Here is a 25,505-nt window from a genome sequence, read left to right on the forward strand (position 1 = left end):
ACAAAAATGGATAGAGCAATGAAAATTTAAAGCCATGTACTCTTATTTTTGGCTCAAAGTGCCACTTAACATTCATATCAATTTCACAGCTGAAAGGTCACGGTAAGCAAGAGGGGGACAAATGTTTATTATTTTTTAAAAAGTATTTATGAACCCATGCATTGCAAACACAGTTAACCCACCCATGGTATATTTCTATATAGGATAGGGAATATGAAGACTCCAAATGGGGTAAACATCTAACCTGGGATTGAAAGGACATATATATATAACAGAATCTCAGACTTGCGGTCAAGCTCTTTTCTCTGCTACACCAGAGGAAATCAAGTATAGTTCTTCAGATAATAATTACTCCAGATTTACACTGGTGTAGCAGAACAGAATTTGGCCCACAGAGCATGTACAAGGAGGTGCACAGTTCCTGTATACAGTGAAGGATTCCTGCACGCTGTTGTGCAGGGCTGATTTGTGGATGGGTTGGGATCAGTAAATCTCCTACTGCTATGAATCCTCTGATTCTCCCTTCTCCTCCACCTCCTTCTACCTCGTCCCCATGAGGCTCTGGGGCCACAGAGCCTAATTCGACCTCAGTTCGGCAAAGCACTTAGGCACATGCTTAAGTTGAATCGTGTACTTAAAGCCATCTGTATTAAGTTGTAGTTAAGCATATGCTTAAGGATTTTTCAGAATTTGGGTCTTAGGTTGCAGTGGTGGCTGCAGAGATGCCCAGTTCCCACTCTGCAGCCTGGGGGGGAAGAATTTCTTCCTTCATTACCCCTCGTTAGATCTCCAGCACCTAGATACCTTATTTGGACTAAGTGCTGAAGAGGGCTTGTCCATTTGTTTTCATAGATTAATAGATTATAAGGCCAGAAGGGACCACTGTGATCATCTAGCCTGATCTCCTGTATAATACAGTCCATAGGACTTCCCTGAATTAATTTGTGTTTTAGCTAAAGCAGATCTTTTAGAATAACATCCAATCTTGATTTTAAAATGGCAGTGATGGAGAATCCACCAGGACCCTTGGTAAATTGTTCCAATGACTAATTATACTCACTATTAAAAAATGTGCCTTGTTTCCAGTCTGAATTAGTCTAGCTTCAACTTCCAGCCATTGGATTGTGTTATACCTTTCTCTGCTAGATTCAAGAGCCCATTATCGAATTTTTGTTCCCATGTAGGTACTTACAAATTGGATCAAATTGCTCCATAACATTCTCTTTGTTAAGCTAAATAGTTTGAGCTCACCACTATAAGCACATATTTCAATCCTTTAATCATGCTTGTGGCTCTTCCCTGAACCCTCTCCAATGTGTTAACACCCCATAAGGCTCTAAGGATGTGGGTCATCAGTTTCAACGGGTGTAGAACCTGATGCTGTGGGGGGCCTTGGGCTCCAATACACCCTTGTCATCCACCAAGGGAGACAGACAAAGTAGCACCTCACTAATCTTGAAAGGTCAGGTCTGGGGCATCTGATTGGCTTGCACCTACTAGTTAAGCCAGAAAGTGACCCAGGTGGGTTGACTGAGCAACTGCATAGGCTCCCTGTGGCTGCCACATCAGGCCCCACTCTTTGCCTGTCTCCTGCAATCTGGATCCAGTCTTGTTCTGGTTCCTGCTCTGCTCCCATTCTATTCCTAGTTACTGCCTTGCTCCTTCTCCATGTCGGATCCTCGCCTCATCTCTTGTTCCTGACCTTATGCCTCACTCTTGACCATTGGCTCTGACCCTTGGCTCAACTCCTGACTCTGACTCCAGTTCTGACCCTTGGCTTGACTCCTGACCATCAGGCCAGACCACCCATGTCCCAGTTCCTAACAATTGCCAAGACCTGCTTAGACTTCACTCTTCATGGTACCTGAATGGAGGAGGAGGAGGGCTTGCTGCTACCCAGCAGTTCCCCCTTGTCCCTAGTCCCAGAGAAACAAGTTAACTAACTTCAGACCGGGAATCTAGCACTGTGGACCCAAGTGACTCCATTTTCAGCAGAGGATCAGTTGCTCTACAAATAACTTGCTCATTCCTATGGAGAAGTTGCCACACTCCAGGCTCAGGGGGGACCTCCTTCACTCAAGCAGGATCCCTCAGTTCCCCTACCTGAATGCTTTGATGGTGATCACCGGAAGTTTAGGGGACTTTTGAGCCAGCACCATTTGCTTTTCTTACTCTGTCCTCACATGTAACCACATAGACCAGGCAAAGTGGAACTGGAGATGAGCCTACTTACAGGGGAAATGTTGCGCAGGGCTTTGCCCCTTTTGGAGCAGGGCAGTCCACTTTTTGACAAAATGGGATGCATTCTCTGCTATATTTGATAACCTATATTGAGACTGTATTGCGGATGCAGTGCTGTGGAAGCAAGGAAAGGATTGTCAAATTACAAAGGAGGAATATAAACAAATAACACAAGTATGTAGGGACAAAATTAGTAAGGCCAAGGCACAAAATGAAATTAAACTAGCTAGAGACATAAAGGGTAACAAGAAAACATTCTACAAACACATTAGATGCAAGAGGAAGACCAAGGACAGGGAAGCCCGTTACTCAATGTGGAGAGTAAAACAATAATATAAAATGTAGAAATGGAAGAAGTGATAAATGACTTTTTTCTTTGTTTTCATCAAAAAGTTTAGTAGCAATTGTAGCAACTTCATGAATGCCAGTAAAAATGTGGTAAGATCAGAGGCTAAAACAGGGAAAGAACAAGTTAGAAATTACTTAGACAAGTTAGACGTTTTCAAGTCACCAGGTCCCGATGAAATATATCCTAGAGACTACTCAAGCAGCTGATGGAGGAGATATTTGAGCCATTAGTGATTATCTTCAAAAAGTCCTGGAAGATGGGTGAGATTCCAGATGACTGGAAAAGGGCAAATACAGTGCCAATCTATAAAAAGGGGAATACGGATAACTGAGGGAATTACAGATCAGCCATCTTAACTTTAGTACCCAGAAAGACAATGGAGCAAATAATTAAGCAATCAGTTTGCAAATATTTAGAAGATAATAGGGTGATAAGTAACAGCATGGATTTGTTAGAACAAATCATGTCAAATCAACCTAATAGCTTTCTTTGACAGCGTAACAAACTGTGGATAGGGGGAAGCGGTAGATGTGATATACTTGACTTTAGTAAGGCCTTTGATACTGTATCACATTATCGTCTCATAAACAAACTAGGGAAATGCAGTCTAGATGGAACTACTATAAAGTAGGTACATAACTTGTTGGAAAACCACTCCCAGAGGGTAGTTATCCGTGGTTCCCAGTCAAGCTGCAAGGATATGTCAAGTGGGGGCCCGCAGGGATCACTTCTGGGTCCGGTTCTGTTCAATATCTTCACAAATTATGTAGATAACAGCATAGAAAGTACACTTATAAAGTTTGCGGACGATACCAAGCAGGGAGGGGTTGCAAGTGCTTTGGAGGATAGGATTGTAATTCAAAATGATCTGGACAAACTGGAGAAATGGTCTGAAGTAGATAGGATGAAATTCAATAAGGACAAATGTGAAATACTCCGGTTAGGAAGGCCCAATCAGTTGCACACATACAAAACTGCCTAGGAAGGAGTACTGCGAAAGGGATCCGAGGATCATAGTGGATCACAAGTTAAATATGAGTGAACAGTGTAATACTTGCAAAAAAAAAAAAGCAAACATCATTCTGGGATGTATTAGCAGGAGTGTTGTAAGTAAGACACAAGAGGTAATTCTTCCGCTCTACTCTGTGCGGATTAGGCCTCAGCTGGAGTATTGTGCCCAGTTCTGGGTGCCCCATTTCAGGAAACATGTGGACAAATTGGAGAAAGTCCAGAAAAGATCAACAAAGATGATTAAAAGTTTAAAACTACCTTCGAGCTCAACAGATCTGCTCCTTGGGAGGAATTCATCCCTGCACCAGTGCTGAACCCAGTGTAGGGGCAGCTTGTGTTTCCTCTACAATGGGGCTGCAGAAGGCCAGCTTGGCCCCCGTGCAAGTTAAGTTTTTGTATGACAAGGGAATATCTGGGATGTAGCAATGTCCAGGCCACAACCCATCCTGCCCTTATGGCTGGGGCTCCTCCAGTGGGTGGCACAGAGTAGAATCTGTAATGTAACCTTAACTTAACTATGGAATCACAAGGCTACATCCATACTATAGTCTTTATGGTTATGAGGATACTATGGTAATCACACAGAGGTGCGCTTAACAATTAGTTATTATAACGATTATTCTATTACAGTTTATATCCAGAGTCAAAAAGCAAAATGCAATATTTTCTAAAGGCATTTGATGTTTGTGACTATCTCTGACATCACATCTCGGGTAATTACTTTTAGTGTGCAGTTCCCTAATATGCATGCATGCATGCAGCCATAACTCAGATGGTGTATGCTCACAATGGGGGCCCTTTAACAACGTGGCCTAAAATGTTTAAGTCTTTGCTCCTCTCTTTCAGTTAGGTACAACATATTTAGAAATTATCCAACAAGGCTTACGAAAAACTTGACTGAAAAATTTAACCATTAACTCTACATTTTCTTTGTATGTGTGAGAATTTATTATTTAGATTCAGTTGAAACTTTATCCACTTGAAATTCAAAGCAATACATCCAAACCTTACAATTAGCAATGGAAATATAGAAATAATGTATGCAATTATTGTAATGTACCTTGCTATTTTGGAATTATAATGAAATCAGGGGGGTTGCCAGGTGTAATATGTTGCAACGTATTTATTAAGTTAATGAATTTAAAATATTATAATCAGTGGAGTATACAAAAATAAAAAGGGAATAGATTATAAAACAGAGAGACTGGGTGAATGGAGCTGACTGATGGACAAAGGTGAGAGATGAAAACTTTTTATAACAATTGAAAAGTGATTAGCACAAAAGAAAGCAGCTAATGCCAAGATCCTCAGTAGATCTTCTGACAGTTTATGGCGAGAAGCAAGGATAGATTCTGCATTTCAAGTGTTTTTTTACGTTGGATGTAGGGAAATACTGAGTAGGAGTAGAGGGGGTATATTACCTCTTTATTTGAAACTGATGTGACTGTTACTGCAATATCGTGTCCAGTTCTGGTAATCTCAATTCAAGAAAGATGTGTTAGGAACTGGGATGTAGACAGTCTGGCCCAATGATCAAAGCAAGAGTCAAAATCTGAAGTTGAACCAAGGGTCAGAGCCAGAATCAGAGCTGATGGTCAGGAGTGATGATAAGGACAAGAGGGAGAGATAAGGCAAAGAACAGACACAGAACAGGAGCAAGGCAGGAACGAGGAGCAGGACAGAAGCAGAGCAGAAACCAGGAATAGCTGGATGCAGAATGCAGGAGACAAACAATGGGCAAATGTCCAATGCAACAGAGTCTTCACAATTGCTTGACAATCCACCTGGGTTATTTCCTGACTTAAGCAGTGAGTGTGAGCCAGTCAGTTTCTCTAGGCCTGGGCATCCTGATAGGATTTCCTGTGGAACCTGATCTTCCAAGATTAATGAGGTGCTGCTTTGTCTCCCTTAGTCATGACAAGGGAGTGTTGGAGACCTACGTCACCTGCAGCCCTGGGTGCTAGACCTGTCAAAACTGAGGACTTGCACTCTGAGGTCATTACACCACCACCCTCTTCAGACCCATTCCCTTCTGGGATAGCACTGGGACTGTATTGTTGGGATGATCCTGGTGAAACTTTTCCTTTCTGCTGGTGCTCCAAACGTGGGGTTGGAGACTGGGACTTGGCAGGTTGCAGGCAGACCTTTTGACAATATTTGGAAGAAAAATCTTCTCCCGCCAGAAAATAACAGGGTCAGTCAGTCACTTTTCACAGTGGAGCCACACTTTAAAATAACTATGTCCAAAAGCTAATCTTGGGGTGGACAAATGGGGCACAACATTTTGATTAGCTAATTCTGTGTAATATAATTAAACTATTACTAAGAGGAAGAAAATAATGAAATCAATAGAGTCAAATTCATCCTTCTCTATGGGTTTTAGTAGCATTACATAGGATCAGTTTGGTCTGTTGAGAATATTTTATGCACAGGAACTTGGAATATAAACATAAGAACGGCCATACTGGGTCAGACCAAAGGTCCATCTAGCCCAGTATCCTGTCTTCCAACAGTGGCCAATGCCAGGTGCTTCAGAGGGAATAAACAGAACAGGTGATCCATCCTCTGTCACCCATTCCCAACTTCTGAAAAACTTCACTAGATATAGGAGGAATGTAACAATTAACAAGCCATCATGATAATATTGTAACTGTTATAAAAACCATGCAACTTTACTTAAAATATGTGGCTGTGTTTACTGTCTACAGTTTGTGTTAAGTACTGCATTTATGCATAAAACCCTATCTTTTCTCTGGATAACTGGATGTGGATAATTGTATTTAGAGCACCTTATTCATGTAAGTCAATCATTAAAATATCAAAGCTGCACAGACTGAAGGAACAGCAGTTTTTCATCATTACAGTGACCCAAATGAAATGCAAATCGTTTGATAAATGCTTTGGTGTAACTTCTCATCTTCTCTCCAAATATTCTCCTGAGAAATGCATCTTCAACACTAATGCAACAAACGTATTAAGAGTGGGATAAGTGTAAGCTTTTGTCTTCATTAATATAAACACTTCAAACATTTTTGAATGCCTGGAGACAGCAAAATATATTCCTACACAGTTGCCATTATTTTCTGATGTCTTCTTTATTGCTTTTGTTTAACATCTTGATATTAATAAAAAGAACCTATATCTATCTTTATATAACCTTGATCAGCCACTTACCCAGTCAGAACATGGGCAGGTATTTTTTAAACCAACCCTGGGAATCACTTAATTCTTCCATTGGATGAATGATCAGGTACATTCATATATGATTCCAAACACATACAGTTAGTAAACACTAACTGAACACAAAATGAAATTAATAAGCAGTTAAAGAGCAGACACATGCTCAGATTAATTGATAATGTTTTTCACAAATGTACAAATTTTGTAGCAAATATTTACAAAATTTTACAGTGTTTACATAGCTTCATCAGGACTGGCTGCCAATTTTATAATAATGTGGCTATAACAGCATTTATGGAGGGGCAGAAATACAATCTATTCTATAATTCTGTGCATAGGGCCTAACTCTTCTCTTTCTTAAGCAAGTTCAAAAGTGGTGTAACTCTCTTGTCTTCAGCTGAGGTACTCCACTGTGAATTAGAGGAAAATCAGGCCCACCTGGTCATGCCAATTAGGTCTGATAAAGTATTACAGATTGTCAGGACAACAAACATATGTTATATCCCATTGGCCTACTCTCCAGTGGTCTAAAGAACCCATTTCTAGGTTGGATGGGGTCTCTGTCCCAATGGAATGAGTGTAATTCTTATAGTCAGGAGGATGCCTGTGGAGTGTGGGTGTGGCCCTTTATCTGGTAGGTAGGCAATGGAAAATTGCACAGATCGTGGGGCATTACTGAGGGCCGGGGTATTTGCATGGTGGTCTAGTGCCCCATACTTTCTGAGCCTACTTGTTCCTCACAGAAGCACGTATTATTAACTACTTACATGGCAGTAGAACTTTTCATTGCATTTTACAGAGATGAGCCGAAACCCAACCAACCAAAAAAAAAAAAAAGTCAGCCATTGACTTATAAACAGATCACAGGTGATTAGGAAGCTATTGATAGACACTAAATACGGAACTCCCGGATGCAGGATTTACACATTCAGTTTGCATATTAAAACTGTACTTCAGAGCAGCTGTGCCAAATTTGGTGGTTATGTAAACAGTCAGACTCAGTAACTAAATAAGTTAAAGCTGCTCAGAAAACAAGTATAAGTGGCAACTTCCACCAATTTGGGTTTCAGTGCAAGTGAAAAATAGGTACAGTATAAATACCCTGTGGGATTTGAGGAGGTAACAGCAAGAAAAGCGACTATTTTAGCTTAGTTTATTTTTCTATGTCCACTCATTGCGTCTCCTAGGTCTGTAATTTTTACACTCTGTTTTTCATCTCTGAAGTTGACCTGGCTAATTTAAAGTTAAAAGATGGGAAACAAATGGCAGGAATAAATGGTCAGTTTTCAGAATGGAGAGAGGTAAATAGTGGTGTCCCTCAGGGGTCTGTACTGGGACTAGTGCTGTTCAACATATTCATAAATGATCTGGAAAAAGGTATAAACAGTGAGGTGGAAAAATTTGCAGACAATACAAAACTACTCAAGATAGTTAAGTCCAAAGCAGACTGGGAAGTGTTACAAAGGGATCTCAGAAAACTGGGTGACTGGGCAACAAAATGGCAGATGAAATTCAGTGTGGATAAATGCAAAGTAATGCACATTGGAAAACATAATGCCAACTATACATACAAAATGATGGGGTCTAAATTAGCTATTACCACTAAAGAAAGAAATGTTGGAGTCATTGTGGATAGTTCTTTGAAAACATCTGCTTAATGTGCAGCAGGAGCCAAAAATGCTAACAGACTGTTAGGAACCATTAGTAAAGGGATAGATAATAAGAGAATATCATAATGGTACTATATAAAGCCATGGTATGCCCACACCTTGACTACTGCATGCAGTTCTGGTTGCCCCATTTTAAAAAATGATATATTAGAATTGGAAAAAGTTCAACGAAAAGCAACAAAAATAATTGGGGTATGGAACAGCTTCCATACAAGGAGAAGATTAAAAGCCTGGGACTTTTCATCTTGGAAGAGAGATGACTAAGGGGGGATATGATAGAGGTCTATAAAATCATGAATGATGTGGAGAAAGTGAATAAGGAAGTGTTATTTACTCCTTCTTATAACACACAAATTAGGGATCACCCAATGAAATTAATAGGCAGCAGATTGAAAACAAACAAAAGGAAGTACCAGTACTACTTCATATAATGCACAATCCACTGTGGAACTCGTTGCCAGAGGATGTTATGAAGCCAAAAATATAACTGGGTTCAAAAAAGAATTAGATACGTTCATGGAGGATAGGTCCATCAATGGCTAGGAGCCAAGATGATCAAGGATGAAACCCTGTGCTCTGGGAGTAGATGACAGGGGATGGATCACTGAAATTGTGCTGTTCTGTTAATTCCTTCTGAAGCACCTGGCATTGGCCACTGTCAGAAGACAGGATACTGAGCTAGATGGACTATTGATCTGACCCAATATGGCTGTTTTATGTTATTAAGTGTGAATCTCTTCTGTTAATCCCTGAGATATTCTTCAATCACTTATTTTCTGATCAGCATACATCCAGCATGTAATTTTCATCCCTGTTTACATCTAAACTAAATTTACATTACATGTTAATATTTACATCCAGACTTTCATGGGTGATATAGCTGCTTACACCATGTGTGTATCTGACCCATTCTATCTGACTGCTATGGTTCCAATAGACCCTAGTCTTGAAAATATCCCTAATTTACTGCTTGAAAATGGCACATTTGAATGGAATCTGGGGAGGAGGTAACTACCTTCCCAAAATAGCAGCTAGTTATTTGATACATAAAGACTTCCTCCTTCACACTCACTGTCATCAAACTGAGACTGATAGTAGCAAGTAGTCTCTGCTATTTACAATAGGCATACAAAGGTATTTTTAAAAAGTTTTCTCTGACTGATCAAAAAGCTGAAGATAACCCCAGGACTAAGCATAGCTTTTAATATAGTTTTGTGGTCAGTTTTCCTTTAATGAGATGTACAGCTCTTGCTGTGCTGCTGCTGTGTTTCTGCTGGACACTATGCATGTTATAGGGCAACCTTTGAAATAATTGGATCTCCTCATGCATAAAGGAAATGGTTTCCAAAGACTGTTACTGAGTCTCCTGTGTTATTGTCATCCTTGTACTGTTATTTCTTCCCCTGTCACCATCCTCACAAGCATTTCTGAATATTTAGAACTCATATGGGAGATTATGAGGCTATCGGACCTTCGAGTTGATCTTGAATGGCAGCCACACACTCATCAATACCACTGCTGCCTCACTGTTTCTTGCTTTTCAATGCCCACTATGAATAGAGCCAGTCCGAAAACTATTTAGTTCTCACAAAAAATGGTGATAAAAACAATCATTTCCATTTTTGTTGCAATTTTTCTGCAGAAGCTTTTGGGTTTTATCAGAAAATCAATTTTTGTTTGTCTTTTTTTGCCCCAAACAAAAATTAACTTCAGCTGAAATTTTCTGTTTTTTGTTGAAAAAAGGCATGTTGAACATGAACATTTCTCACAGAGATTTTCCATATTGATAAAAAAGCTACTTTTCACTACAAAAAATATTTTGAACAAAATATGTCTAACAACTGTAACTGTGAGTCATAAGAAAACTCCAAAAAGCTCTGACTCATTTTTGAGCAAAATGTCATGTGAGCTCAGTTATTTCTGCTAGGTTCTCATCAGCAGAGACTCACCCCAAACCGTGTGGGACTAAATTCCATTCCGATTTACACATCATGCAACTCCATTAACGTAAGAGGCATTGCACAGGAGGTAAATCAGCACTAAACAAAGTCCACTGTAGATAAAAGAATGCTCTTTCCTGCTCTTAATCCTGTACACCAAAGTACAAAACACCTATATCTTTGTTGTTGTTTTTTACTTTTGTTGTATTCCTGGGTCTTGTGTTACTATAGAATTCTGTCTGTGATTTGCTATTGTTTTTGTTCTCAGAGTCATAGAAATGAGGGATAGAAAAGACCCATCAAGAAAGGGGAAAAAATTCATAGGCAGGAGTCGTAGACCAAGCTGGATGAGCAAGCATCTCAGAGAGGTGATTAAGAAAAAGCAGAAAGCCTACAAGGAGTGGAAGATGGGAGGGATCAGCAAGGAAAGCTACCTTATTGAGGTCAGAACATGTAGGGATAAAGTGAGAAAGGCCAAAAGTCATGTGGAGTTGGACCTTGCAAAGGGAATTAAAACCAATAGTAAAAGGTTCTATAGCCATATAAATAAGAAAACAAAGAAAGAAGTGGGACCGCTAAACACTGAGGATGGAGTGGAGGTTAAGGATAATCTAGGCATGGCCCAATCTCTAAACAAATACTTTGCCTCAGTCTTTAATGAGGCTAATGAGGAGCTTAGGGATAATGGTAGGATGACAAATGGGAATGAGGATATGGAGGTAGATATTACCACATCTGAGGTAGAAGCCAAACTTGAACAGCTTAATGGGATGAAATCGGGGGACCCAGATAATCTTCATCCAAGAATGTTAAAGGAACTGGCACATGAAATTGCAAGCCCATTAGCAAGAATTTTTAATGAGTCAGTCAACTCAGGGGTTGTACCGTACAACTGGAGAATTGCTAACATAGTTCCTATTTTTAAGAAAGGGAAAAAAGGTGATCCGAGTAACTATAGGCCTGTTAGTTTGACATCTGTAGTATGCAAGGTCTTGGAAAAATTTTTGAAGGACAAACTAGTTAAGGACACTGAGGTCAATGGTAATTGGGACAAAATACAACATGGTTTTACAAAAGGTAGATCGTGCCAAACCAACCTGATCTCCTTCTTTGAGAAGGTAACAGATTTTTTAGACCAAACACAGTGGATCTAATTTACCTCGATTTCAGTAAGGCATTTGATATGGTTCCACATGGGGAATTATTAGTTAAATTGGAAAAGATGGGGATCAATATGAAAATTGAAAGCTGGATAAGGAACTGGTTAAAGGGGAGACTACAACAGGTCATACTGAAAGGTGAACTGTCAGGCTGGAAGGAGGTTGCTAGTGGAGTTTCTCAGGGATCGGTTTTGGGACCAATCTTATTTAATCTTTTTATTACTGACCTTGGCACAAAAAGTGGGAATGTGCTAATAAAGTTTGTGGATGACACAAAGCTGGGAGGTATTGCTAACACAGAGAAGGACTGGGATATCATCGGTTTTGGGACCAATCTTATTTAATCTTTTTATTACTGACCTTGGCACAAAAAGTGGGAATGTGCTAATAAAGTTTGTGGATGACACAAAGCTGGGAGGTATTGCTAACACAGAGAAGGACTGGGATATCATACAGGAAGATCTGGATGACCTTGTAAACTGGAGTAATAGTAAGAGGATTAAATTTAATAGTGAAAAGTGCAAGGTCATGCATTTAGGGATTAATAACAAGAATTTTGGTTATAAATTGGGGACATATCAGTTGGAAGTAACAGAGGAGGAGAAGGACCTCGGAGTATTGATTGATCACAGGATGACTATGAGCTGCCAATGTGATATGGCCATTAAAAAAGAAAATACAGTTTTGAGATGCATCAGATGAGGTATTTCCAGTAAAGATAAGGAGGTGTTAGTACTGTTATACAAAGCACTGGTGAGACCTCATCTGGAATATAGTGTGGAGTTCTGGTCTCCCATGTTTAAGAAGGATGAATTCAAACTGGAACAGGTACAGAGAAGGGCTACTAGGATGATCCTAGGAATGGAAAACCTGTCTTATGAAAGGAGACTCAAAGAGCTTGGCTTGTTTATCCTAACCAAAAGAAGGCTGAGGGGAGATATGATTGCTCTTTATAAATATATCAGAGGGATAAATATTAGCGAGGGAGAGGAATTATTTAAGCTTAGTACCAATGTGGACACAAGAACAAATGGATATAAACTGGACACTAGGAAGTTTAGACTTGAAATTAGACGAAGGTTTCTAACCATTAAAGGAGTGAAGTTCTGGAACAGCCTTCCAATGGGAGTTGTGGGGGCAAAAAACATATCTGGCTTCAAGACTAAGCTTGATAAGTTTATGGAGGGGATGGTATGATGGGATAGCCTAATTTTGGCAATTAATTTATCTTTGATTATTATCAGGTAAATATGCCCAATGGTCTGCAATGGGATGTTAGATGGGGTGGGATCTGAGTTACTACGGAGAATTCTTTCCTGGGTGCTGGCTGGTGAGTCTTGCCCACATACTCATGGTTTAACTGATCGCCATATTTGGGGTCGGAAAGGAATTTTCCTCCAGGGAAGATTGGCAGAGGCCCTGGAGGTTTTTCGTCTTCCTCTGCAGCGTGGGGCATTGGTCACTTGCTGGAGGATTCTCTGCACCTTGCGGTCTTTAAACCACGATTTGAGGACTTCAATAACTCAGACATAGGTTAGGGCTTTGTTACAGGACTGGGTGGGTGAGATTCTGTGGCCTGCATTGTGCAGGAGGTCAGACTAGATGATCATAATGGTCCCTTCTGACCTTAAGTTTATAAGAATCTAGTTCATTTCCTTGCCAATACACCTTTCTTTGTCCCTCCTGTATATTTTCTAGTGTTTTTTCCAGTCTAGCATTAAAAGTTCCAAGCAATGGGGCTTCCACTGCTTCCCTGTGGGATGCTGTTTCACAGCCTCATAAGGTATATCTCTCACTTGAAGTCAATGGGAACTTCATGTACGGAGCACCTCTCAGTGGCCCCTAGTGGTATGTCTACACTGCAAATAAAACAAAAGAGCCCCCCAAACCCTGTGGCAGTGAGTCTCAAAACTGGCATCTTCAGGCTTGTGGGGCTCACACTACAGTGCTAAAAATAGGAGTGTAGATGTACCTGCTCAGGCTCTGAGACCCACCCACCTCACTGGGTTTTAGAGCCCAAACAGGAATGTCCGTGCTGCTATTTCTAGTGCTGTAGCACAAGACATGAGCTCTGAGTCTCACTGCCGCAGATATTTTGCAGTGTAGAAGTAAGAGTAAATTAAAAAAATATATATTGCAGGTCCTGGGGAAAAATATGCATTCATGTGCTCAAACAGATAATTGAGTGCATAAAATATATATGGATCATTGTAGATACTTGGCTTATGGAGCAACACATAAACCCTGATTTTATAGAGCTTCCTGGAGACAGCCATCATCTCTAATTCCAAATGTTGGATTAAAATAGCTGGGATTTATCCTCGTACCATTCACAAGCATTTACTCCATTGGGGGATTGGGCAGAACATGGAAATGATAACCCCAGAATGAAACTGTAATACATCTGATATTAGGGTGACCGGATGTCCCTTTTTTATAGGGACAGTTCCGTTTTTTGGGACTTTTTCTTATATAGGTGCCTATTACCCCTATCCCCGTCCTGTTTTTTCACAGTTGCTATCTGGTCACCCTATCTGATATTGCATGCGTATATAAGCTTAACTTTCAATGGGGGAAAAATTTCAAACCCCATTTTTACAGGTGGTTTTACTCTCTCAACATGATCCTCTGAAATGTGCCTTCATGTGCTGAACATCTTATATATTTTTCATGCTTGTGATGACTGAGAATAACATACCATATTTTGGGTCATTCTCTACACTGTTTTATTTCCTCATTTACAAATAATTAAGATATTGGTTTTCTTTTCTTAGGCCAAGGATCAGAAGGAGTACATCATGCCACAAATTTAAATTGCATGAGAAGCTCTCAGCTACAGATCTGAAAGGGATATAAAAAAGGATATAAAATACTGACAGGAAAGCCTCACGGGCTAGGCTCACTGGCCATAATTTCAAGGTTAATGATGGTAGAAAATGCCTTGTCAGTGCTCAGAGTGATCCCCATACCAGCACCATACTTTCTACTAGAGGCAGAATACTCTGCTTTTATAGCAGCCCTGACATTTCCTCAGCCTGTCCTTACACTGGATGAATTGCTGCACCTTTACAATTTTCCTTGTTACGTTAATTAATGCCTTAAAAGCCAGTGGTAGGTGACACCCTCCTCTGAGTTGTCGCATTTTCCAAGTTGGACAATTAAGTTTGGATTTCATGCTGTGCTGCGTGGAAGAAGTGGAAGGCAAAAGTAGCTTTTTGCCTCATTCTGAGCTGCTCTAAAGGCCAAAAGGTGCTCAGTGAATTGCTGTCATATACGGCAGCCTCCTGCTGCTGCTTGTGGGCTGCTCTGTAGCATGGAGCAATCTAGAATCACCACAGTGGTATGCACTATAGAGACACTCCTCTTGTCCCTGGCTCTACCGCCAATATGCCTGCTGCAGCAGGGCTTGCAATGGAGGGGCAGCATAGGGCTACCTACAGTGACCCTATGTAGGACCTGCACCAAGTAAATGCTTCTCTGGTTCCTTGGGGGCTGTTTATGGCCCCTATGCAGCAACAGTGATGTGGTGGCATATAGAGACTGCAGTGGGGTGAGAATCTCACCTCCAGTGCTGCAAGGTTCATTTCCAATGTAAGATCAGAACATGACATTTGAGGAAGATTCCAGCTTGTTCCTGTGTTTCAGAGGCATTATGAGGCAATGAGGGGTATACAATGTGATACTTTTTAAGGGCCATGTTCTCAAAGGTGCCTCATCCTATCCTTTGTTAGTGTGCATTATCACTTGTGCAGTCATATAGAATTTACATGTCCCAGGACCCATTTATGGATGAAAAGAGAACACAAATGTGTTTACAAGCATAAGTTCAGCCATGTGAGTGCACAAGTGAAAGTAAACGTGCTCCCACTAATGTGCAAAACTTGTATGCACAAAGTAGCATGCACATAAATGGAGGCCAGGTTTTGAGGATTGTATCCTAAATGTTGTTCAGTTTCCCCAAGAAGCTTGTTTTCATCCATAGACGTGAAAAAAGTGCCATGTTTTGTAATGAATGGGTGAATTTATGTAATATTTTCAAATTATCTGGGGTGATGGGAGGGTTGTTTTCCTTTGATCATGGTGAGGTTTTTCATAATTTATAGCAGCTTGCGGATAAGGATCTCAGTATATTTTGTAAAGATTGGTAAACTGAGGCACAAAGAGGTTAAAGCCCATCTCGTCAATGGTATTTAGGTGCCTAACTCACATTGTTTTCAATGAATGTTAGGTCCCAAAATACCCTTGAGAAACTAAGCCTAAGTGACTAGCTTAAGATGATCACAGTGAGAAAGTGTCTTGGAGGAGAACAACTCCCAGCAGGTCTTCTGACATCCTGTCCCAAGCTCTAACTGTATTATGTTAATAGAGGCTCCTTAAAAAATCCTGCTGACAACAAGATTAAATTCTTTTTTACTGTTCATTAGAGATGTGCATCTACTAGTTACAGTCTATGGTAGGGCACAGCCACCACAGATTTTTTTTAAATATATAAACACGAACTCACCCATTGTCTCCTAAATGCATGGGAGCTTCTGAATGCAATATTAATACATTAGTTATAAGCCTGACTTCAGGGTAAGAGAAAATTAAATCTATTAATCAAGGAGTGTTTTTACCTCACTGAAGGAAGCTGCAGTTGTCACAAGGGTATCATACTATCTAGAGAACGCTTTTAGCAATTTGGCAAACAAAATCATACAAGTTTTACATTTCTGTTTTCTGCAAAGTTTATCTTTTTGCAAAATGAATTGACATTTATAGTTAGGGTCCTACCAAATTCACAGCTATGAAAAACATGTCACGGACTGCGAAATCTGGTCTTTTATGAAGCAGCAGCTCTGCCTTCAGAGCTGGGCTCCTGGCCAGCAGCTGCCACTCACCATTGCCCAGCTCTGAAGGCAGCGCTGCTGCCAGCAGCAGTGCAGAAGTAAGGGTAGCAATACCACAACCCTCCTACAATGACCTTGTGTGACCCCCCTCAACTCCTTTTTGAGTCAGGACTCCTAGAATTACAACGCTGTGACATTTCAGATTTAAATAGCTGAAATCATGAAATTTACTATTTTTAAAATCCTATGACCGTGAAATTGACCAAAATGGACCGTGAATTTATAGTTTAATTTGATAAAATTACAGCATTCATTGCACAACTCTAAATGTTTTTGAGTTGATTTTTTCTTCTTTTTTTACACTTGGGTCCACCTTTAGCACTTCAGTGGTAATAAACAGAAATGTAAGGTATTTTTAATTATTCAGAACCACTTTCACTTGGGCTCAAACTTTACAAACATAAAGTCTCAGTGTCTCCATGAGGCACTGTGGTTGCTGTTAAAACTCAATTTACTCTATCACAGCATCTGAGATCCCACAGTTATTGTAAATGTAGGAAAATTCTGTAGCATCTCAGATAGCCTGGGTGGTACTTGATAAATGTTGATTTTTTTTTTTTAGGTCTCGATTAATCAAGCTATCCTTATTCAGCAAAGCATTTAAACGTGTTTAACTTGAAGCAGGTGCTTTACTGAAGTAAGGCCTTCATGAGAACAACATAGATAGATAGTAGTAGGTCCATTTTCCAGATGAGGAAGTTGAGACACGGGGATGTGAAGTGACTTGTCCTAGGAAAGCATGAGTCAGTGGCAGATCTAGAATTAGAACACTAGTATGCCTGCCTTCCAGCCAGCGTCAAACAACAATTTAAAGCTAGAGCTGAGAAATATAATCCAGGAAGGCTAATTTGTAGTCCTTTCCTCTAATATTAGGCTGCCTCCACTGAATTATTATCAAAGTATTTCACAGCTGCTCCTGAGAAGGGAAATTTTGCTGTATACAGTATTTTAAAGGTGAGATTTTGGTATCCTACTCTCACTCAGTGTCATAACAATAAATTGATGTTTGAAGCTACAAAGAGCCAAGATGCTTAATTGTAAATTACTGTAACCCTATTAACTTCATTGTGGCTATGCTGATTTCCACCAGCAAGTGTCTATTTCTTGGTCAAAGTCTAATCTCTTCTAAATAAATAACTTTTACTACGCTGACCTAAGATAAACTTTAACCACAATTCATTAAAATTTATAAATGTTTAGTAGAATGTGTTTTTAAACTGCTCTATTTGGATGGTTTAAGTAAGGATCTGAACATAAGATAAAGGCCATTAAAGCATTGTCATTTTGATTTGAAAAAAGCTTCCTAAAGGTCATAAAAAGGAGCATCACAGTTAAAACTACATTTTGTCTGATGCACAAGCTGAAGGAAGCTTCCCAGCTAAAATATCTCTAATACTATGTTCCATCCCTAGTGTATATTTTCACAAATATTTTCTTGTTTTACATATTTGATTTTCATCCAAAATGCTGACACAGTTCCACTTGGGTTTTTCAGTCTTACAACATTTATGCAGGCAGCACAATAGCAGCATGCTTCATTGCCAGAGTTTCATTTGAGTTCTTTTTTTTTTTAAATTCTCCCCACTTTCTAAAGAAGAATGTTTAAGTGGTATTTCATTATTCAGTGTGTGGACCTCCAAGAATAAATAACTTTACCAACAAAATAATTATTATTCAATTATTGCATTGAACTGCTTCAAATTGTCTTTCTAAAGCTACACAAATAGTGAGCCCTGCACTACACTTAACAAAACTATCTAAAATGTGGAATATACTCATTTTTTATGATAAAAAGGAAAAGAAATTGAAGATATATTATTTTGTCTGGGTGGGGTGAGCACAGACTCCTCCTTTCAATAAGGGGTTCTTCATAGTTGTATTAAGTTCATTTATATTACATACATGCATGCATGTGTGGGCACACACATGAATTCACTTGAATTAGTTAGTATATAACATAGTTCTTGGAATGTGCGGAGGGTTTTTAAAGGGTTTTGTTTATTGTTATTTAAAAAGAAAGCTCATAAATCAGTCCTGGTAGTATTAATTATGATTCAAAGCTATGTGCTTTTGTAATAAAAAACTGTTCTGCTTTCCCATTCCCTGGGTGATAATTTATCCCATTTTTACCTTACCTAGGCAGATTTTAACACTGAATTGCTGAGACCTCTGAATTATCAAAGGGCTGACATTGTGCCATACCCAAATCCTACTCCTGCTTCTGCATCCCTTTCGGATTTGTCTGGATTACCATTTGTGGACCTGTTTTAATTCCAGATAATTTTCAATTAATTCAAGTTCACTAAGGGCTTGTCAACATGGCACTGCAAAGTGCTCTAAAGGGGTGTGATTTGTAAAGTGCTCTAACTGCCCCATGTAAACCCTGCCAGCTTGCTGTAAAAGGTACCTGGTTTGCTTTAACCTAGGTAGCTTTTAGAGCTTGCCAACAGGGTCTATGTGGGGGCAGTTAGAGAGCTTTACAAATCACCCCCCTCTAGAGCGCTTTGTCACGTCGTTTAGACAAGCCTTTAAAGGAAGGTAAATCTCATCTACACATAGCAAACATAGTTCAGGACACAAACATTTGTGGAGTGTCGAGACTAGTATTTATTGTTGGTTAATTTACATTGATTCACAACAAAACTTAAAACAAGACCCTGGAATGCAGATTTAAAAGAATTTATCTAACTACAAACTCTTACTTCATTCCAGAGATCCCTGAAGATCCACAAATCGCAGAAGAATATTATAACGATGGATTTGATTCTTGTTCGGAAACAAGTGAGGAGGAGGAGGAGAACATGGAAGTATCACAGACTGTCTCTAAAACAAATCAACAGGTATACATGCTTCTTTGTGTTAACAGCATATGTGCAGGTGCTAATTTTTCCAATTAAAATAGCAAATAGTAAAATACCAAAGTGTTTAATCCTGAGAGGTTGAGCAGCTGACTTGAGAACTATGGGTGTTTGGTGCCTCTTGAAATCACTGGCAGGAGAGTGAGTGAGTGAAAGATGCCTACATCACTTCAACATTAGGGGTAAAACTTCCAAAGGCGTCTTAGTGACTTAGGAACTTGAGAGTAAAATTTTCAAAACTGACATGGGCACTTAGGGGCCCAAGTCTCATTGTAAGCTAATGGGCTGCAGACTCCTGAATGCCTAAGTCACTTCTGAAAGTGGGTTTTATCTTCCAGAGTCACTTAGGAGCTTTTGAAAATTTTACCCTAGACCTTCAACCTATGTGTTGTATGCGTTTGAATTGTACTATCTGTTTCTAATTTCAGTTGCAAGCTCTTGATGGGACTGTGACTTTTTACATTTTTATGGAACCAAACATCCTGCTACTGCTAAACAAATTATAAATAACTTCTAACTAGATGATTGCCCCAAACTGTAGTTTTTCTTCTTAAGGCACAAATAAGGTTGCTTGCTATTGTGTGTAGGGAAGTATAACTGCCTTTCTAACACTGTGTTAGGGAATCAGGAATCTATGCCATCAGTTAAACTGGGCTTACACAAAAACAGTTTCACTTCTGATCTGGAAATGTCCAGGTATTATACATAAACCAAGGTACCATTCAGACTGAACACGAAAGAAGGCGATCGTGTTTCAATTGTGTTTTGCTGCAGAGAAAGTTTTAAAAAAGAAATTAACGTCTTAAAAAAAGCTTACTGGAAATCAAAATAGTCTTAAGACTGTGAAAACAGCACTTGATCAGATATATATGTCCCTTCAGAAGTATGAATCTCCTTCCCACATTGTTTTTACTACAGACGTATGAACATTCAGAAGCAGTATGTATATCCTGGTAAAGCTGCTGGGCAGTGATTTTGCAAAGTAATAATTAGTCAATCAAAAATCAGTGGAATATGTCAGGGAACGCTTTTGATGTGATTAATCAGGATCTCTAGTCTGCAAGGGCTGCATAGACTGAATCTAACAGTGGTGCATAAGCCACTCAGCTGCTTGAAAAATCCATCATAATGTACTCCCAAAAATACACTATTGCTCACTTTCATCAGCCCTTATTGTATTTTTCTTCTTAGCGCTATGCTTTAAGTTTTCATTTGACTTTCATCATTGATGTCAGAGAGTTCAGTCATAAAGTGTTAGTCAGTAGTGGTTTTGAACATGAAGACTGCTCCTTAGAATTAACAAAAGACAGCAGATATAAATAGAGTTCTTAATAATACAGAGTAAATTAGGTATTGGCAGTCAGATTTAGGCAGAGTGACATTTAATCATTTCTTAGTGATTCACAATTCAGTGACAAGAAGAGCTAGTATGGGGTTGGGAGAAATGTTTAATTGACATTCCTTGTCAGAATCTGATCCCTCATCTACATATGCCTATTTGTTTTCCCCCACAGCACACATGCACAGATTCTGTTAACATTACGGAAAGATGTGTGTGCATAATGAGAAGGAGAGCACCCCCTGCAATATCCACTTTTTTAGCACTGCTTTTGTCAAAGAAGTGACTCTTTTTCTTTGGCTTTCCCCTATATCAGCATCATTGTTGTGGCAGAGGCTGATCCTGTTTGAGAATATTGTTAATACAGTCAATCTTTCACTTTTCAGGGGGAAAAAAAGCTGAATTTTAAATTTTCCATTTTACAGGTGAAGAGTTGGGAACTGGGCCTGATCCGAAGCCCACTGAGGTTAATGGGAGTCTTTCTATTGACTTCACTGGACTTTGGGTCACACTCAATATGAGTAAAACTAAAATCTTTTTGGTAGAGTCTGCCTTACTAGTAAATTTCAGGGACTACTTCTGCTCCCATTGATTTTAATGGCAAAACTCCAATTGACTTCCATGGGAGTACGATTGGACCATTAATGTGGAGTGAAGCCCTTTTGATATATCATTCATACCCTTCCTTCCTTGAACTAACCTGAAAAAATACTACCACCAGTGAAGTGGTTTGGATGTGTGTTTTTAAATGCGTTGTACTGTGTTACCTATGAACTCCTGCAGAGTCTTCATTCTGTAAGAAGTTTACCTTCATAGTAACAGTAGTGGCATGATCAATGAATCCTTTATTACATGCATGGGGCACAACCAGGGGTGAAAGTAACTTAAAGGACTTGCCGGTACTCCAGAATCCAGAGGAGGGGCGTGGCCTCAACCGGAAGAGGCGGAGCCTTTAAATCCCCTGATTTAAAGGGCCCGGGGCTGGGGCTGTGGTAGCAGCAGCTGGGAGCCCCAAGCCCTTTAAATCACCCCCTGAGCTCCCAACTGCAGAGGTGGCTGGGAGCCCTGGGGTTCGGGGGCAATTTAAAGGGCCCGGGGCTCTAGCTGCTGCTACCACAATTGCTGACGGAGCCCCAGGGCTCCAGCAGCAGGGCCCAGGGCTCCTGCTGCCACTACCCTCCAGGGCCCTTTAAATCGTCTCCAGAGCCCTGCTGCTGGAGCCCTGGGGTAGCGGCGGCAGGGCGCTGGGGGGTATTTAAAGGGCCCAGGGTGGTAGAGGCAGCGGGAGCCCCAAACCCTTTCAATAGCCACCAGAGCCCTGCTGCCACTACCCCAGGGCTCTGGCAGGCTCCAGCGGCGATTTAAAGGGCTCAGGGCGGTATCGGTGGCAGGAGCCCTGGGCCCTTTAAATCGCCACCTGATCCCTGCAGCCGCTACCCCAGGGCTCCGGCAGGCTCCAGCGGCGATTTAAAGGTCCCGGGGTGGTATCGGCAGCAGGAGCCCTGGGCCCTTTAAATCGCCACCTGAGCCCTGCAGCTGCTACCTCATGGCTCTGGCAGCGGGGCTCTGGCAGCAATTTAAAGGGCCCTGGGCTCCTGCCCTTTAAATTGCTGCCTCAGGAAGCCGGTCCACTCCGGTATGGCACACCAGCTCTTGCCGGCAGGGATGGCAGCTTTGTAGAAATTTTGATGGTGCCCAGAACCTGCCCCTGCCCAAACTCTGCCCCCTCAAACTCCACCCCCCACCTGCCCAAGACTCTGGGAGGGAGTTTGGGTGGGGGAGGAGGTCTGGGGTGCAGGCCCTGGGCTGGAGCAGGAGACTGGGGTGCAGGAGGGGTGCAGGGTGCAGGCTCTGGGAGGGAGTTTGGGGATGGGAGGGAGTGGTGAGGGAGGGGATGCAGGTTCTGGGAGGGAGTTTGGGGATAAGAGGGGGTGTGGAGGGAGGGGGTGCAGGGTTGAGGGCTGTGGGGTGAGGCTGGGGATGAGGGGTTTGGGGTGTGGGAGGGAGTGGGGAGGGAGGGGGTGCAGGTTCTGGGAGGGAGTTTGGGGATAAGAGGGGGTGTGGAGGGAGGAGGGGCAGGGGTGAGGGCTATGGGGTGAGGCTGGGGTGGATTTGGGATGTGGCTGGGATGAGGGGTTTGGAGTGAGGGAGGGGACTCAGGGTTGAGGCAGAGGGTTAGGGTGCAGGGGGATGAGGGCTCTGGCTGGGGCTGGAGATGAGTGGTTTGGGGTGTTGGAGAGGCTCAGGGCTAGGACAGAGGGTTGGGGTGCAGAGGGGATGAGGGCTCTGACTGGGGGTGTGGGCTCTGGGGTGGGGCAGGGCTGGGGATGAGTTTGGGGTGCAGGCAGGCTGCCCTGGGACTGGAGCCAGAGAGGAGGACTCCCCCCAGCCCTTTCCCTGCTGGCAGCAGCGAGCTCTAGGGTAGGGACCCCCTTCTCCCCCCCCCGTCACTGCACATGCTCCTAGGGCCCCTCTCAGGTCCAGGAATCCCTCTTGCCTCCCCTGTGGTGGGTGCCATGCCGGGGGGGGGGGAGGAGGGGCGCTGCCATCACATGTGCACCTTCTCCCCTGCTGCTGCCCCTCACTGGGGCTGCCCCTTGCCCAGCATGGGGCAAGAGCAGTGACTGTGGGCAGGGGGACGGCTGTACTGGTGGAGGGTCCCTCTGGAAACTGAAAGGGTCCAAGGGGGGAAGGCAGACTGCCCTGGCAGTAGTATAGGGGGCACTAGGACCCTGTGGCAGCAGTTAATGCAGGCAAGCAGCATGGAGCTGCAGGGGACAGGGAGAGACAAACCGGGACCCAGGGAGGTGCATGGGGGCAGCAAAGGGGGGCCGGGGCACACTCAGGGGAGGCGCGGGGGGGCAGCAGGTAGGGCCAGGGGGGAGACCCGGCCCCGAAAATTCGTGGAGCTGGGCTCCCGGACCCTCAATTTTGCTGGAGCCAGGAGGCAGAGTCAGAGAGGGAGAGAATGCTCCATTTTTTTGCTGGTAGATACTGCACCTTTTCTTACCAGTCCTCCGTACCGGCCCGTACCCGCTTACTTTCACCTCTGGGCACAACTCCATTTTACCTAAGGGAGGAGGATATGCAGAGGAGCCCTGCACCTTGGCTGTCATTTGGGACAGATTCAGTGTCACAAATCTCTGCTTAATTCTCCGGCCCAAAGCCAGTTTACTCAGGTTTTGTGCAGAGGAGAGGGAAGATTTAACCTTTAATAACTTTGACAATTACTTTTCCAGGCTTCTGGCTCCCTGATGGTCTTATACATGTATTTGTTCAAGGAACACTGCTTTTCTAACTGCATGAGAGCTAACAAGGACAAATAGCAAGGGAATCTGAAAACTTTCTTTAAAAATCATCAGCAAAAAATGTTGCTGTTCAATAAAAGTTTCATGTTGGCTTTAATTTAGCTGACGTGATAATGGACACACTCCATTTCAATTGATTGTCTTGCTATTTATGCTTGCTTTTGGTGCTAATGCTAATATAGGACTTATCTTCGATGATTTGGTAAGGCAAATGTCTAGTTAATTCTATACATTAGCTTCCTATTTTGAATGTCTGCTTAGACTCCAGAGCCAGGTCAGCAGCTGGTGTAACTTGGTATAGCTCTGTGAGCTTCATCAGAGCTGTGCTGAATTACACCAGTGAGAATTGGGCTCAACATATCTGAGATACAGCAACAAACTTGACTTTGTGGTTCTGCATATAAAAACACATGCAGTATGTTTTAATATGCCTATAAACCAGACTTGGTAGACTATGGGTGCTGGCAGACTGTGTGCTGCTGTTCACCCAAGAAGTGCTCCATTAGGTTCCTAATGCATGCCTTGGCATAGACTGTTGCTGTTAGAATACGATTCTTTACTTTTACGTTTAACATGTCTATGCGTTCGTCCAGGATAGCTTCTTTGCATGGAAGAGCCCTTCCATGTTCATTTGCAAAGCCCCTTACCGCTCCTCATTAAGGCTTTGCCTTCTCAGCAAAATAGGTATATTTTTTACATTGAGGTAACTATCTTGATGTAAAATCTGAGTGGAGCCAAAACACAGATAGTTTTACCTCAGTGTAGCTAACTGAAATCAACCATATACCTCTCCCCCACACTCAGCTGACTAAGATTGACCTTGACTAGCTACATCCAGGGCCGGCTCCAGACCCCAGCGCGCCAAGCGCGCGCTTGGGGCGGCATTTTGCCGGCAGGGCAGCAGGCGGGTCCGGCGGACCTTCCGCAGTCATGCCTGCGGGAGGTCCACCGGAGCCGCGGGTCCAGTCGACCTCCCGCAGGCATGACTGCGGAGGGTCCGCTGGTCCCGCGGCTCCAGTCGGCCTCCTGCAGGCATCACTGCAGACTGTTCGCTGGTCCCGCAGCTCGGGTGGACCTCCCGCAGGCATGACTGCGGATGCTCCACTGGAGCCGCGGGACCAGAGAACCCTCCGCAGCTGCGGGAGGTCCCCTGGAGCCACGGGACCAGCAAACCCTCCGCAGTCATGCCTGCGGGAGGTCCCCTGGAGCCGCGGCTCCGGTGCACCTCCCGCAGGCATGACTGCTTGGGGCGGCCAAATTCCTAGAGCCGCCCCTGGCTACATCGAGGTAAAAACTACAGTACCTTTGATTCACCAGGATTTTAAAAACACACCATTTTTGCAAGGAAGACATAGGGTACGTCTACATAGGGATAAAAGACCAATGACACAGCCACATATCGCAGGGTCCAGGGCTAAAAATTACTGTGTTGCCATTCAGGCTCGGACTGGAGCCCAAGCTCTGGGGCCCTTCACCCTCAGTGTCCTAGAGCATGGACTCCAGCCTGAGTTCAAACATCTACACAGCAATTTTTTCAACCCTGGACGCTGAGCCATGCAA

At 42.3% G+C, this 25,505-nt stretch overlaps 1 protein-coding gene across 11 annotated transcripts in view; it reads left to right on the forward strand.

Moving 5' to 3' along the window:
• NEK11 (NIMA related kinase 11) overlaps positions 1–25,505 on the forward strand; it is a 168,380-nt gene that overhangs the window by 96,506 nt on the left and 46,369 nt on the right. For 10 of the 11 annotated variants that reach the window (XM_039524107.1, XM_039524108.1, XM_039524113.1 and 7 more), the window contains one exon: positions 19,153–19,280. In XM_039524107.1, coding sequence (XP_039380041.1) covers positions 19,153–19,280 — 128 coding nt within the window. Of the gene's footprint in view, positions 1–19,152; positions 19,281–25,505 lie in introns of those variants that run through there. The other variant, XM_039524117.1, reaches the window with a different exon arrangement.

This window comes from Mauremys reevesii, linkage group 2, assembly GCF_016161935.1.
Source record: "Mauremys reevesii isolate NIE-2019 linkage group 2, ASM1616193v1, whole genome shotgun sequence".
NCBI classification, from domain to species: domain Eukaryota; kingdom Metazoa; phylum Chordata; order Testudines; family Geoemydidae; genus Mauremys; species Mauremys reevesii.